Here is a 15,635-nt window from a genome sequence, read left to right as displayed (position 1 = left end):
CCTTAAGCACTATCAATGGCATGGGAGACAAATAAGTAACAATGGTAAGAACTTCGAGACAAGCTCTGGAGTGAAAGGCAAGGCAGCAGCCACGGGAGTGAGGAACTGAAGCTCTAGAAGTGGGAGTCAGTGGGGCAAGGTGAGAACACCCAAGTCCACCCAAGCCCACATCCCCTTGTAGGCCGGGGGGGGGGGGGGGGAGAGCACTGCTCTGGGGCTCTCAGCCACTGCAGTGCGGCAGGTGCTCATTGGTCCCCCCCACTGTGTGGGACTCTGGTCCAGACAAGTTTGCCCCCATATCTCCTTTCCGACCCTTTCTTTGGCAGAAACCATGAATGGGGGGTGGCGGAGGGAGGGGGTGCAGGGAGCTGGTTCAATCCCTCCCTTAACCAAAACCAAAACACCCCTCTACCTAGGCCAGGGAAACTTAATCCTGCATGACAGCTCCAAAATATTCTTTCCTATCTTTCCAACGGGCCTAAGAAGAATTAGCCTCACAAAAGTATTATTTTCAGAATTCAGTTCAAATCACTTTCTCATTTATAATTGCATTTCCCTCAGCATTGTTGAGATAGGGAGAAAGATGCTGATTTCCTCATCCCATTCTACAGATGATGGCAACAAAGCACAAAGAGTTTGTACAGCTGCATGAAGATACAGTGCTAACAGGTACAGTGTGAGAAGAGCCAAAGAAATTGGGAGGAGGAGGTAGGAAACATAAGCATTTTCTTGTGACCCCAAATGGTCCTTCTACCCTACCCACTCTGCCACCTGCTTTTTACTAGGTTCGTACCATTCCATTCAGATCCATGTGGTGCTGTCCTCGGAGAAATTCTCCCAATATCTGGCTACTTTGATATTTATTTACAAATTCACACTTCACGACTTCCACATCAACGTGATGAATGGACCCAACGCTGATGAAGCTCACCATGTTTTACCTCCTCTTCTCCAATGGCCATCACCCACGCTCGTATCAGCTGACCACACTGGCGGCCACACCTCGAAACTCATCACTTGAAATCTCTCCACATCTAATCTCAGACACTGCCTCTCCCATGCATGACCACAGTCTCCTATCCTGCCACCTCCCCTAACTTAGCAGAGCCTCTGGGCAGCACAGGTCACGATTTCGCCCCTCCAGCATCACGTCGTCCCTTTCCCCCCTAGACTGGTACAACCAAGCTATCACTAGCACCTTGGTGTCTCAGGTCCCAAGCTTTGACAATTGTCAAAATACGGATGAACAAACAGTCCTGGTGAGAAAAATGTATGTATCACAAAATCATGCCATTGGGCTTCCCCCAAAGTAACACTCTCCGCCTATACGAAAATTAATTCAAAATGGATGACAGACCTAATGTAAAACATAAAACTATACACCTTTTTGAACAACACACAGGAGAAAATCTTCAGGATCTAAAGCTAGGCAATGACTTCTTCGGCATGACATCAAAAGTACAATCCGCAAAAGGGAAAATTAATAAACTGGATCTTATCAAAATTAAAAACTTTGTACTCTGGGAACCCATGTGAAGAAAATGAAAAGAAAAACCACAGACCAGGAGCAATATTTGCAAACCACATATCTAGCAAAGGACTTGTAATTAGAAGAAAGAACTCCCAAAACTCAACAGTAAAAATATGAATAATCCAATCAGACAATGGACAAAGGACATGAACAGACAGTTCACCAAACAGAATACACAGATGGCCAAGAAGCACATAAAAAGATGTTCAACATCTGAGTCATCGGAGAAATGCAAATCAAAAACCACACGAGACATCATCACACACCTACCAGAATGGCCAAAATCAACAACAGTGACAACACCAAATGCTGGTGAGGACGCAGGCAACCTCAATCACGGGTGAAAACATGAAATGGTACAACTGCTCTGGAAGACAGGTAACTAGTTAAAAAAAAAAAAAAAGGCAGAAAAGCACAAGTACCACTCCTGGCCATTTTATCCCACAGAAATGAAAATACAAGTTCACTCAAAAACCTGTATATAAACAGTCATAGCAGCTTTATCTGTAGTAACCAAAAACAAGAACCAGTCCATACGCCCTTAAACAGACATACCACAGAATACACTCAACAATAAAAAGGAACACGCTATTGATACATACCAACAACCCGGATGAATCTCCAGGGAATTATGCCCAACGGAGAAAACCAGTCCCAAAAAGGTTATATCCGGTATGATGCCATTATGCGACATGTTTGAAACGGTAACATTTTAGAAATTGAAGACTGATTAATGGTTGTCAGGAATTAGAGTGGGGGGAAGTGAGACAGAGTTAGGTGTGGTCATAAAAGGCAACCTCACACGGGGCGCCTGGTGGCTCAGTCAACTGAGCTCATCCAACCTGATTTCGGCTCAGGTCATGATCTTGGGGTCGTGAGATCGGACCCCATATCAGGCTCCATGCTGGGCGTGGAAAGAAAGAAAGAAAGAGAAAAGAAGGCTCTCCAGGTTCTCTCGGGGCCTCCTGTTAGTGCTGGGCCAAAATTTTTACTCACGCCATCCCCCCACCCCCACCCCACAGCAGCTCTACTGAGCCTGCTCTGCTTTTCGAGAGCCCACAACCCACCTCAGGCCGCAGGGCCTTACCGCCCATCTGGTCCTGCCTCTGCACCTCGAGTAAGAGAAGCTCTAACCCCTTTAAAGTCACTTCTGGGTCTGTGTCATCAGATATATCCTCACCTCATCAATTTTTCTCCCCTGCTAACCCATGGTCTCTCCCCTGTCCTGAAGGAAGTCTTCCCTTAACTATTCACGTCCTTCAAGATACCCTCCCACCGCTCCTCCTGTGTGTGGCCAAGCCTCTCCAAAGACTGGACCATGGTCATGCGCCATCTGGGGACAGAGGAAACGTAAACTCAATGATGTAGTTTACTTCCTGGACCCGAGCCTTGTAAAGGACTGCTTCAAATGTTAGGTCTCATTCTCTGCTCACATTTTTTCTTTCAGCCGCTCTAAAAATGCGCTCCTGTCCTCCCGGACCCAGGCCACAGCCTCCCAGGCCTGTGGGCTCTCAAGCTGGCTGATCCCCCATAATTACCCAGGGAGCTTTAGAAAATAGAGATTCCCAGACCGTACTCCCAGAGGTTCTGATTCAGTCGGTCTGACTCAGTTTTTGTTTTCTTTTCTTTTTCAGCTTCTCAAGTGCTTCTGCTGCTGGTGGTCAGGCTGGGGAACCACCGATGGGTCTCCCTTTTTCTTAAAAAGGCAATTTCTTCATTGTCCCACTGCTCCAGGCACCTCCCTCGAAATCCACGTCAGCTCCACCGTGACCCACGGTGAGCCTGCGCCCCACAGGCCGTCCCCACCGCTCTCACAGCTCCGGGGACCACTTCTCTGCTTGTGAGCCCCCACGCAGCCTTGGCGGCCACCCAGTACCCTCCAGCACATGACAAAACCCAACCCTTCATTCTGCCCTCTCTACAAACCCTCTTCTCCTGTCTCCACTCCCCCCACTTCATGCTCCGGGCCCCCCCAAGCAGAACCCTGACATCACTCAACTCTTCCTTCTCTTTCACAAATCCCATCGGGTCCGCCAGTCCGGGTGGTTCCACGTCCGAAACTTCTCCGCCCACACTGCCAGTACCTGGTCTGGGCCTCTTCCTCTCCCCCTGGGCTCCTGCAAGAGTCATCTAACTTGCCTACACGCCTGCAGAGCCGGCTTCGTAAAACACTGGCTGAGTCACGTCGTCTCTCCCGGAAAAACGTAATGGCTTCCCTTTGTCCTCAGAATGAGCCCCAGACACCATAGCGTGGCATTCAAGGTCCTCCATGACGCACGGGCGGCCCACCATCACCCTCCCGGATACACCCTCGTCTCTCAGAGCACCAGAGCTGTGCCCTTCCAGGGCTCCGGGACTATATCACACTGTGCCCGTCCCTTCTCTCTCCCCACAGTAGCAAGTCTGAACCGAGGCTCCACTCATCACCCCCGTCTGTACGCAGCGATCCTGGAACTACACGCAAAGATGCCTCTTCCTGCGGAGAAGAGCCACAACTTTCTACAGATTCTCAATGGGGTCTATACTCCAAAGGAAGGAAAAAACAAACACGAAGTGGACTTTTCCCATTCCAAGTTAGCTCAGCGAAGTCTGCCTCTCTGCCTCTGGCTCTCATTCTCCTGCATTCTCCACTAGAGACCCACGCATTCCCCAGTCGTGAATAATCACACGTTCCGTGGCCCTGCCACTAAGCTAGGGACATCTCTAGTACAGAATATACTTCCTTCCGTACCAGCACATACTGCTGACCCTTGAACAATACTGAGGTTAAGGGCGCCGACCCCTGCAGACTCAAGCACCCGAGTATAACTTTTGACTTCCCAAAAACGTAACTACTAATAACAGCCTAATGTTGACCGGAAGCCTTACCAACAACAAACAGTTAATGAGCATATATTTTGTATGTTACATGTATTGTATACCGCAGTCTTCCGATAAAGTAAGCGAGGGTAAATTTTTTTTTAAATCATAAGGAAGAGAAAATACATTTATAGTACTGTACCGTAGCCTAAAAAATCTGCACAGTTCAAACCCATGTCGTTCAAGGATCAACTGTAGTTAACTGTATAAACTGGCTTGGCTTCAGATTGTCAGCTCCACCACTTCTTTACTGTGTGACCTTGAGCAATTAACTTGACCTCGGGCCTTAGCTTCCTCAGCTATCAAATGGAGATATTTGGGGCCCGTGGGTGGCTCAGTTGGTTAAGCGTCTGTCTTCGGCTCAGGTCATGATTCCGGGGTCCTGGGATCAAGCCCCACATCAGGCTCCCTGCTCAGCAGGGAGTCTGTTTCTCCCTCTGCCTCTGCCCTTCCCCACTGCTCGTCCTCACACTCTCGGTTTCAAATGAATAAAAAAAAAATTTTTAATTTAAAAAATAAAGAAATAAAATGGAGATATCTGCAAGACCCGTATCACTGGGTTGTCATGAGGCATAAACAAGACAACACATTCTAAAGCAAAAAAGCCCACAGTCACTGGTCACCTGGGTCTGCTATGTTAAAGATTTTGTATCTGCTGTCCCCTTCCCAAAGCACAGTGCGGGCCCCCAATAAATGACTTCTGAATCCACGTCTTCCTGAATCCCAGGGCTCCTCCCCTGCCACCGGAAAGCTCTTAGAAAGCATAACTTGGTAATACTTCAACGTTCTTTGCCTTTTTTTCCCTTACGATCAATGCTTGAGCCATCCTACTTTCCAGCCAGACCGTACAAGGGCTCATACCTCACACACACACCCCTGCATGCCCCCCCCCCACGGTAAACCTCTCGGGCAAAACGCTGATGATGCCGGCTTCACTCTTCTTGCAGGAACCAAACTCTTTCGAGAGCCCCCATTACTCATTTGTTCTCAGGAGTCCAGAATGAACCCTCATTCTACTACTGTGCCTGTCGGGCAAAACACCCTTCCAACCTCTTGAACTAACATCTGCCAACACGAAGGAAGAACCAGGGTTTCTTCTTTCTCAATCCAGGAAGACCATGAAGTATACAAACATCTTTCTCCCTTTTTTCCTGCTTTCTCCCTCTTCTAGCCAGTGCCTCTACCCGTAGAGCCCTCTGGGCTCAGGGTTACTCTGCGACCTTTCTTTTCTTTGTTTTAAGGACCTTTCTTTGTTTTGACCGAGTGTTCTGAAATGCATATATTCCTGATACCTTCTGAGTCTAACAAGACAGGGTGGGGTCCTTGCCTTAAGGGGCTTCTGGTCGGTTCTAAGGGCGCGGTTCTCTGTGCTTCATATCTGCAGCCAACTCACTTGAAATCATGCCCTGAATCACAGGCCAGACAGAGGAAATCGAAGATGCCACACGATGTCCAGATGCAGAAAAACAAGTTCACCTCAGGCCCCACGTGTGCCGTTTCCAAGTGGCCTTGAGATCCCATAGGGCTTGGGTCTTATAGCCATTTCCCTATCAGGGCCTCTGGGGCCTCCAGACATAGGCCAGCTCCCTGGTCTTGAGACGCTCCTCATTTTCCCAAGCAGTTCTCCAAGCCAGGAGGAGCCTGGGGACCACAGATCTCAGTCTCTGCCTGACTGACTAAAGCTCACGTGTGCCTGCTTGTATGCACCCATGCCGAAGGCCCCTGCCACCACCTCACTACGAAGGCCCCCTTCCCTCTTCGGTCAGAGATTCTAAGAAGTAGGCAGAGGGGCCATTCCAAGTCCAACGCTCCCCCAGCTGGCAGGGCTCAGGTCGGCAACTGGAGAGGACTGGCCCAGAGATGTCTTCCTTCTCCACCTCCCAAACTTATCCTGTCCTCACAGCTCTTCTCTCCAGGGCTAACCAGGAGGCCTGGAGTCCCAGCAAGAATGGGGCCATCCCTGGAGCTGCCCCCAGGCAAGGACCTTGAAGACATTTGCTCATAAAAGGAGAAAACCATGGCCCAGCGATTGCTCTAGCCAGGCCGCCTGTAGGATCCCAGGGCACCAGAATCTTCCAGACAGCTTCCTGGCCACCATGAGGGCCAGCCTTGTGATCTAGGATCCTCCCTGCTGCGTTATTTGAGAAGCTTTCTTCCTGCCAGCATTGGGCCAGGTGCCCTGGACACTGGTGGCCAAGAACAGGCTTCAAAAGGCTAAGTGGAAGGTGACTATCTTCAAAGGGCCCTCAAACTTCCCAGAAAGCTCTGGCACACAGCCCCAACCTCAGGTCAGAGTTTCCTGCAAATGAACTTGTGAGGGCTCCATGAGGGCAGGGACCATGTCTGTCTGCTTTGCCGCTGTACCAGGACAGCCCCCAGCACGTGGCTGGAATACGGGCGGGGCTCAATACTGACAAGTCATTAACATACAAATACCGCCACCAAGGAAGGAAGGAAGGCGTGCGGAAAGAGCCCAGGTTTGGGGGTCACACGGACCTGGATTTGAACCCTTCCGGCTCTACCATGTATATTCCTCATGTGTACCTTCGCCTACACAGCGGGGGTTAGAATACCCGCTCAAAATGTTGCTGTGAGCCGTAGATGGGAATCACATGGAAAGCCATAGCCCAGGTCATGGCAGAGAACACTTTCTGTTTTCAGTTCAAAAATACTCTTACAGCTCTCACTCCATGCCGGACACTGTCCAAACATGGTGGGGGGAATCCCAGAGCACAATTAGTTTGTTTAACTCTTATAACAATCCCACGAAGTAGGACCTACTTAAATCCCTTCTGCGGTTGTGGAAAAGAGACACAAGGAGGAAAAGCAACTTGCCCGAAGTCTGGTATCTACAAGGGGCAGGGCCAAGCCTCCTAGAGATTCCAAAGTCCAAAATGTTAAGGGCTACATTTTTCTGTCTCTAAAGCCATCAGTCAAGGAATGTTTGCCCGTGTCCCCACCCTGGTGTGATTATGGTAGAAACTTGACCACATTGCCAGACTAGAGTTTTCAGCTGCAAAAACCAAAAATGCATCCGGGTATCCCCGTGGTTCACAGCTCTGTTTTAAACTAATGGCCTATTCCTGTGAAATTCAATCTCAGGCAAGTCTGCTGATCAAAAACTTCTCTTCCATCCTCTCCTCTTGCTATCTCCTCTCCAACTATCTACCAGAAAAAGAAACACGCGGCTATGTAAAAATAGGAAAAAGGAAAGGAAAGCAGAGAGAGAGAGAGCATAAGCTTGCACGCCCTCAGGAATAGAAAGGTCTCACTCTCTTAACTACCTCTAAGGACAGCTACCCACACAAGAGGGCCCGAGGCAGAAGTAGTTTGCCCACAGGGAGGCCAACCACATCAAGTCTCAGGGTCCCCATGCACCCCAGCAGCAGAGAGAGAATTAAGCCATCTCTTCGAATGGCCCGAACCTTCTCATAAAGAGAGCTTTCCATTTTTCCCCCCTGTAGGGCTGCATTTTCCCTACTGCCAACCACGGAGGAAATGTCATTACCAAAATACATCAGTGCTGCACTTGACCTTGCTTCTCAACTGGCTTAGGATTCATGACATCACAATGTACTCTACAAATGCTCAGAAATATCGGAAAACCCCCCTCAAGTCAAAAACACTTGGTATTTCACTAAAAAGCATTAAATTATTTTGGTTTTACTCTATGGAATCTAAAATGCTTTCAGTGTTTTCATTTTCAAAACACCGAAAAGAAAAAGTACGCTCGTAGGACCTTAGGAAACTTTGACTCCTGGTCTGGTTTGTGTTCTGGTTCATGGGGTAAGACGGGGAGCAGGCCGGAAGCCAGGAACAATAACTCGCCCCACACTGCTCTCTGACTCAGACCCCAAGTGGCAGGGGCTTCCCTGTGGAGGCTCCCGAGGCAAACTTCTCCCCTCCTCAAAGTCACGGGCAGGTTATCGGCCGCTCCCAAGAATCTGGGGCAGTTCTCCTAAGGGCCTAGTCTTCAGCTCCCAAATCCCTGCTAACTGCCACGTTTCCCTTTCAAATTAGCAGAGGCAAAACTCCTCCATGGGGGCCAATGAGACGGGATTGAGGACAGTGTTCTCTCTGCAAGGCAGCTGCTTGGAGATGGCACGGCTTCCAGGGCCCTGCAGCAAACGCAGGTGCTGCACCACCCCCCATCTGGACACATGACCCTGCAGTTGTAATTCCTACTGCTGCCTGCTCAAAAGACCACCCCATTTTCAATCAGGTTGGTCACTAACACAGGAAGTCAATGGATGCTGATTTTAAGGGAAAAAAGAATTCCTATATTAAGAACAAGTGCTCTCAGGAAGCACTCGGAATCTGATGGTCATGGGCATTAAAGACACTCCTGCACCCAGCTCTGAGTCTGTCCACATACTCCTCACTCTTACTGAGGGACAAGTCACAAAATTACAGCATCACAAAATGCACAGGTCCCGAGGACCCACAGACATTAACCACTTGACTGTCTTTTTCAGGGGAGAAAATGGAGATGCAGGCCAAGGGTAAGACTGTCTACTGTTGGCAAAGACTCAAATCCCGAAAATGCTCAGTGATTTTTCCATATTTAGCCCAGTGCCTCTGACACCCAAGGACCAACAAGAGCTCCTATTTACTTCCACAACAAATTACTTCCATGATGGTGGTACAGGCAGACGGGCTAATCTACCACGGCTGCTACCTAAAAAGTAAAAACAGAGGAGAAAACAGAACTGGAGTTGACAGCATTAACTGTTGCTCTGAATCACGTTGTCAGCGCGAAACCTCATTCCTCAAGTCAACGTGCTCCAGGATTCCTAAAGTGAGAAATGAAGGGCAGGAGTTACCCCCAACCAGGGTGTCCGACACGAGGCCAATACCGATAGTTTAGATTACAATTTCTGGGCAAACAAATGGGAGTCGTACAAGGCAGAGCAGCCTGAAGCCGCCTAACAAGTAGTAGTGAAATCAACTTCAAAGAAGCCTCAAAGATTAAAGTACTTTCCTCCGCCTTTAAAATGGGGGGTGGGGGGCTGCATCTTGAGATACGAAGATAAGACCCTGTAAGCAAATAACCAGGCTGGGGAAGGGGAAGCCCAGCAAAGATACACACACACACACACACACACACACACACACACACAGAGGATCGGAGGCCCTGGAACTTTCTGCCCACAGCAGCTGCCATGGTTCACCCTGAGTCCATTTCACGAATGGACACGAAGAAGCTTCTCTGTCTACGAAGGATCACATGGGAGCATAAACCAAATGAAGACCTGGGCTCTCTCCCCCGTGTGTGCGACACGGACAGGCTGGAGACGCTAACGCCGCAGAGAGCAACATTTCCCTTGTTTCCATTACATCATCCGAGCTGGAGAAGGGGAGGGCGGGGAGCACAGCTGGTCGCAGCTGCACCACCATCTGCTTGCTCCTCAGCCGTGTGTGCTGGTTTGAGCGGCAGCCTCCTACGGCTCCTGACAGAGGAGGCGCAGTATTAAAGGTACAACACCCTATTATGGAAAAGCTCGCAAATTACTTAGAAATAAATCACTTCCATGATCAGTTAACAAGCTCAGGAAGGTTGCTGAGCCAGTTCTCTTGGAGTTTCGGTTATTTGTTTGCATCTCTTTGGACTCAGCTACAGTGCAAACTCTTGTCAACTCAACGTGCCCAATTAGACAAGCAGAACGTACAAGCAACCACCTGCCATCTGCTTCCCAAAAGGTAAGCAGCCAAAAAAGGACAGGTCCGCAGCTGGAAGCATTTATGGAAGGAGCGGGGAATATTCAAACCCAGTACCCAAGCCTCAGACTGGCGGACGGCTACTTGCCGCTGTCTTTGGCATCCCGAGCCATTCGGTTGACCAGTCTTGTCTTCGTGGGCACTCCTAGTACTGCTGGGCATCCCCTTGTAGAAGGGGAGACTGGTGAGAGCCTGGGGGTTAACCGCCTGGCCGGCCATTCAACTGCGAACGTGCAACAAAGCAGTAAGATGGTGGTTTGAAGGTCTGATCAAGCTACCCACGTGCGTCTCACCTGGCTGATGGGCGGTGCTTAAAAAACAAAAGTGCTGGCTTTTAAAAATGAGCGATTTCATATATAAACATCTATATTGCTAGTTATTCTGGTGGGGGGGGGGATCAAGAGATTTGTCAACAGGAGGCCCCATGTCCATGTGGCACCGTCAATTACCAGGAGCTACCGAGCGGCAGGCTTCCATGAGATGGGGCAGGCGCTCTGAAGAACCAGCCCCACCCGTGGGGGTCCGCATATGCCACGGCAACTAAATCCCTACCTGGACCCTGAGAGCTTTCCCATAATGCTGCTGAGCGTGTAGAAGAACAAGAAAACCCCAGAGAATGACTGCCCAATGGTCCTTTATTGACTCTTCTGGTTGACTGAGACTTAACCCCTCGGATGGCCAGCTAAAACTCTACAAAGATCATTCCACCCAATACAATGAATGGATCTCAGAAGACTAGCTGCCATCACCCCTTATCACAAAAGCACATCGTAACATCTCAAAGGAGCATTCCAGACCGCTTACCATACATCTTGCCTTCGTCTGATAAGATGATTTTCCTCCTCCCGCATGGTGGGTAGATAGCCAAGGCCTCCTGAAAGCTCTGCTCGATGTCGGGGCTCCAGACCCCTTCTGCATCATTGTCGATTGGCTTGTCCGCAGAGTCGCTCATTCTTTCCATGTTTTCGGCAGGGCTCTCACTGCCGCTCCAGCTGCTGGGCTCAATTTTGGCGGTTGGATTTTCCAAGCCGAAGCCTGGAGCCTTTTCAAGAAAATAAACCTAAGAGAGAAATGAAAAAGATAGTATAGGGGTGAGGTAACAACCAACGATACTGCTCTTCCTCGTTCTATTACCTATTCTTCAGGCAGCAGCTTTGCTTGGAGAAGAACTCCTAACGGAGAAAACAGAATCTGGGGATCCAACTAGCTTTCGTTCTTTAGATATCGTGTTCAACACTCATACAGATATGCATACAGAAATGCAACAGCAGGCAGAAATTGGATAATCTTCACAGATGTGAGAACGGGGCTCCCTTGGAGTTGCAAGTTCACGGTGAATCCTGCAAAAACACTGACTAGATGCCTACCAGGAGCACTTTGCTCAAGGATAATCAAATGTCCGCAGCAAAACAAGTTGTTTAAAAGAAAAGAAAGTAAAACAAAAGAGGTCTGCCTCGCTGTGACAATTGGCATGATAACTCGAAAATGTCAAACCACCCAATATTTGTCACCTAGGTCACCGAAATGCAAGATGGTGGCAGGGTGGAGGAAGGAGGGGTTATTCTGTTACCACAAATACGCACTCCCCTACAACTGCCACGCCAGCTGCCCTCTATCTGCTACTGGGCAGCATTTTTCAGCGGGGTTTCCATCCCATCCCCTCAGGGCACTCTGCCACTCTCCGCTTCTAGACTGTAACCTTGAAGCAGGGACCAATTGCCCCCACTCCTGCCCTTCCCGCCAATCACTACAAGTGGCCAGCACATCGGCAGAAATGTTTTACACCTACATGGGGCCCTTCATCCAGGAGCCTACTTGGAATTTCTGATCACATGAAAACTGTAGGGAGTCTTTCATTTATTTTTCTGTAGCGCCGAAGATTACAGAACCAAAAGAAATTTTTCTCAAAGATTTATTCCCCTTAAATTATGCATGTAACCTATGGTCATAATGGGATAAGCTTTCCAAACAAATGTCAAACCAGCACAAACACCAATGTGAAAATGATCTAATCCAGTACCCCCTGCTGTCTGCACACTAACATATCAATATTCCTTTGTGGAAAAGGCATCAGATCATTAATTCAAAGGCTTCCCCAAAAAGGGAGAAGAAATGCTCCTGGGGATGGATCGAAGAGGGGGAGGCCCAGGGCCTGAGTGGGGAGAGCGCAGCGTAACCACCATCCCACCCCCTTCGCCACCTCGAGTCCACACCACATTACAACAGAGGTGGCCAGAAGGGAAGCAGATGCTGGCAGCCCCACCGGGCACCGGGCGCTGTTCGCTGCTCCAGGGCAGTCACCTGAGAGCAAGCAGCCTGTCTTCTCTCCTTCTCTTTCCCAACTGCCTCCCTTCCACCTGCCCTCCCCCAGCTGCGTTCATCAACAGATCCCAGGTGCAGACACTCAGGGGCCCGTGCACATTACACAATTAATGGTGTAACTAGTGGGTGCTTTTGGCTTCGTACTCTGACAGCTTTTTGGATCTAGCAGCACCTGGATAAAAGAAACCCTCAGGTTGTCTGCTTTTAAATGCTGCCACGGATCCATCACTCAAAGAACTTGTCAGCAAAATATTTACTACTTCTTACCAACACGTGTCCGTTAACACAGGACTTTATGTTGAGAGGTATCAATCATGCCACAAGGAAGGGTCTCGTGACTGACCTGCAGATGAACTCCGCGAAGCCTCCAGTGTGGGTCTTCTGAATTCTTAAATTATGACATTTTTTTGGTGGGGATTTAGGGGCCTCACAGAAATGCAAGCCGAACTGTACTAGTCTACCCTACCATCTGTTCCGCTGGCAAAGCAGCAGAGCGGGCAAAGCATGAGAAGATGAGCAAACGCTCGGAGGTAGCGGCGAATCCACCTTCCCCCCTCTACCTGACCCCGAAACAGAACAAAACAGTCAAATGGCACGCAGAGAAGCACAGGCCTGTGCCTGAGCTCTGGGCAGCTCGCGGCAGGATGAATTCACTGCGGGGAGCCACATTTGAGGATGAACAGTGGATGTGCCCAGCATGCAAGCAGGACAGTGGAGGAACAGAATCCAGGACAGCGGGGGCCAGCGGAGGGACGAGGGGAGCGTTCTTTGCCTAAGGAGAACACTACAGTCTAAGTAAGAGCCTCAGTCTTCAGACCAAAACACAGCAGCACCTCTGATCCCGTGCTTGACAGGCCTTCCTCTTCCATCAGCTGGTCGTACGGTCTGCACTGGAACGTTGTCAATGGCAAGGAACCCCCTACCTCCCCAAAACCGCTTCCTTCGTCCCGGCTGCTGAAATCCTTCTATCAAGGAGACTAAAACCCATGTCCCGGTTAACTTCCATCTATCCATCCCTTGGTGGTCTATCCATCCCTTGTGGGAGCAAATCCACCCCCACCAACACGCATTTAGGTATGACAGGAACACCCCCCCAGACTCTGTGATCCAGACCAGACATAATGCACATCATCCCTCTGCCCAGCCCTCATGAGTGCATCCCAGTTTGCCCACAACCCTCCACGAATGACACTCAGCGGTGGACCTATGATCCATTTAAACCTCCAAGCTCCCAAGTGCTGTTCCTCAAATTCCTCTCTTGTGCAACTGGCTTAGGAGCTAAGAACATAAGTTTGTATTTATTCCTATTAAATTCCATTATTTTTACCCTTAGGCCATGACTCCAAGCTGGTAAGATCTTTCTGAATCATTAATTGCCAAGCTTAGTGTCCCTAGACACTGAACAACCTCTATGAGTTGTCACATGGGGAGGGTGAAGACCCATTCTTAGAAGTTCCAGAAGATTCTGACTCAACACACAGAAAAATTTCCAGCTAGCTGAACTTCCACGAGGGGTGAGACGCCTTAAACACAGGTAGTAGAGTCTTGCAGACAACCCCTTCAAGGTACCTCTAAAGCTAAAAATCACTAGTCCTTGGTAGGGAATGCACTATTAGCTGGCATTAACTGAACCATCCATTTTATTTTTTTTAAGATTTTTATTTATTTGAGAGAGAATGTGTATGTGAGAGAGACAGAGAGCGCATGAGTGGGGTGAGGGGCAGAGGGAGAAGCAGGCTCTCTGCTGAGCAGGGAGCCCGATGCGGGGCTTGATCCCAGGACTCCGAAATCATGACCTGATCCAAAGGCAGATGCTTAACGGACTGAGCCACCCAGGCGCCCCGGATCTATCCATTTTAGTAAATACAGGCACTGTTCTAAATGCTCATGTTTTTATTCATTTACTGCAAAGGGAAGAACTCTGTGTCCAGGCTCTTGCAATTTGGTCAACTGGAGCTGAGCAGGATGGAATTACCTACTTTGGATAGGGGCCAGGACATAGCCCCAGAAGCTACCACATACATAATCCACAGAGGTCTACAGGCCCTTGGTTTTACAACCCAATTGTAAGACGAGGCCCCGTATGGGCAGAGAGTTTCCGATCACAAGACTGGGGCTGGCTGAGAAAAGCTCCCCGTACTGGATACCAAAATAACCATTCTGGCATTCTATCCCTCAGATCCCTTCCAGCCCGGCTCAAAATCCACCTCATCCTGGAAACATGTATCCAGTGACTCTGAGAGTATCAGCCACATGTTGGGAATATCCTAAAAACGTGTCTAATGGGTAAACCACCACCCAATCTAGCCGGCTTCTGAATGTACAGCAACAAGCACCTGCTTGCTACCAATAGTAAGATCTAATCAAACGAGATGAGTTTAGACTATCTGTGCCTGAGAGCTAACATCCTCACCTCCTCATACATCCTTCGAGCAAGGGAGTCACCTTTCCCTGGACGCAGTAACTGAAGAACACGGTACTGGGGGTGGGGGACGGAGCTCGTGGTATTAAGACTCAACCTGACGTGGCCTCCAAACCCAGCTCACCCACTAGCCTCGACACCCAGGCTAAATTAGTTAACCCCGCAGAAGCTCAGGTTTTAACGGACAAAGGGAGATCAATTCAATTCAATCCCAACACAGCAAAGTCATGAAGGGATAGAGGGCTTCTCCCCTCACAGGACTGCCACAGAGATGCAGCGAGCTACATTGTGTACCATTAGTCCCCGGGTGCCTCCTTTTCCATCATTAACACTCTTCCAAAGGCTCATTTTCTCCCTCAATTCCTCCCTGGCTAAACTATAATAAATTCCAGAAAGAAATGTTACCAGTGACCCCAACATTCCTGCTCACTGCCCCAACAGCTATACTCCCTAAATGGATCCTTTCAAAATTACCCACTGAAGAGAGGTGACATGATGACAGTGAAATGACATCATATGTATATTTGTCCAATACACATTTTAATATAAAATTCTGAGGGAAGAAGGGGGTGAGACAGTCCAATGCAGGCAACTCCATTCGAGGGACGTACTCACAAGGGGTGTGACTGAGGGGACAGGAATCTGCTGCTCCCTTCATCTTAATTCTTGTGGGTCTCTCATAATGTCAGCATCTCACCCACTTATAGGTGATTTAAGAGCTCTTAAATAAAAGGGTTAGCTTTAACTAACCCTCGTGATTAATGACACACCACCGAACATGGG

General features: G+C 49.1%; 1 protein-coding gene across 18 annotated transcripts in view; it reads right to left on the bottom strand.

Annotated features, from left to right (window-relative positions):
- Positions 1–15,635, bottom strand: part of TEAD1 (TEA domain transcription factor 1) — a 260,007-nt gene that overhangs the window by 166,185 nt on the left and 78,187 nt on the right. For all 18 annotated transcript variants that reach the window (XM_048213483.2, XM_044379696.3, XM_057317462.1 and 15 more), the window contains exon 2: positions 10,913–11,168. In XM_048213483.2, coding sequence (XP_048069440.2) covers positions 10,913–11,069 — 157 coding nt within the window. In that variant the 5' untranslated portion in view covers positions 11,070–11,168. The remainder of the gene's footprint in view (positions 1–10,912; positions 11,169–15,635) is intronic.

This window comes from Ursus arctos, unplaced genomic scaffold (assembly GCF_023065955.2).
Source record: "Ursus arctos isolate Adak ecotype North America unplaced genomic scaffold, UrsArc2.0 scaffold_23, whole genome shotgun sequence".
Lineage (NCBI taxonomy): Eukaryota > Metazoa > Chordata > Mammalia > Carnivora > Ursidae > Ursus > Ursus arctos.
This window is presented reverse-complemented; position numbering and strand designations above follow the sequence as displayed.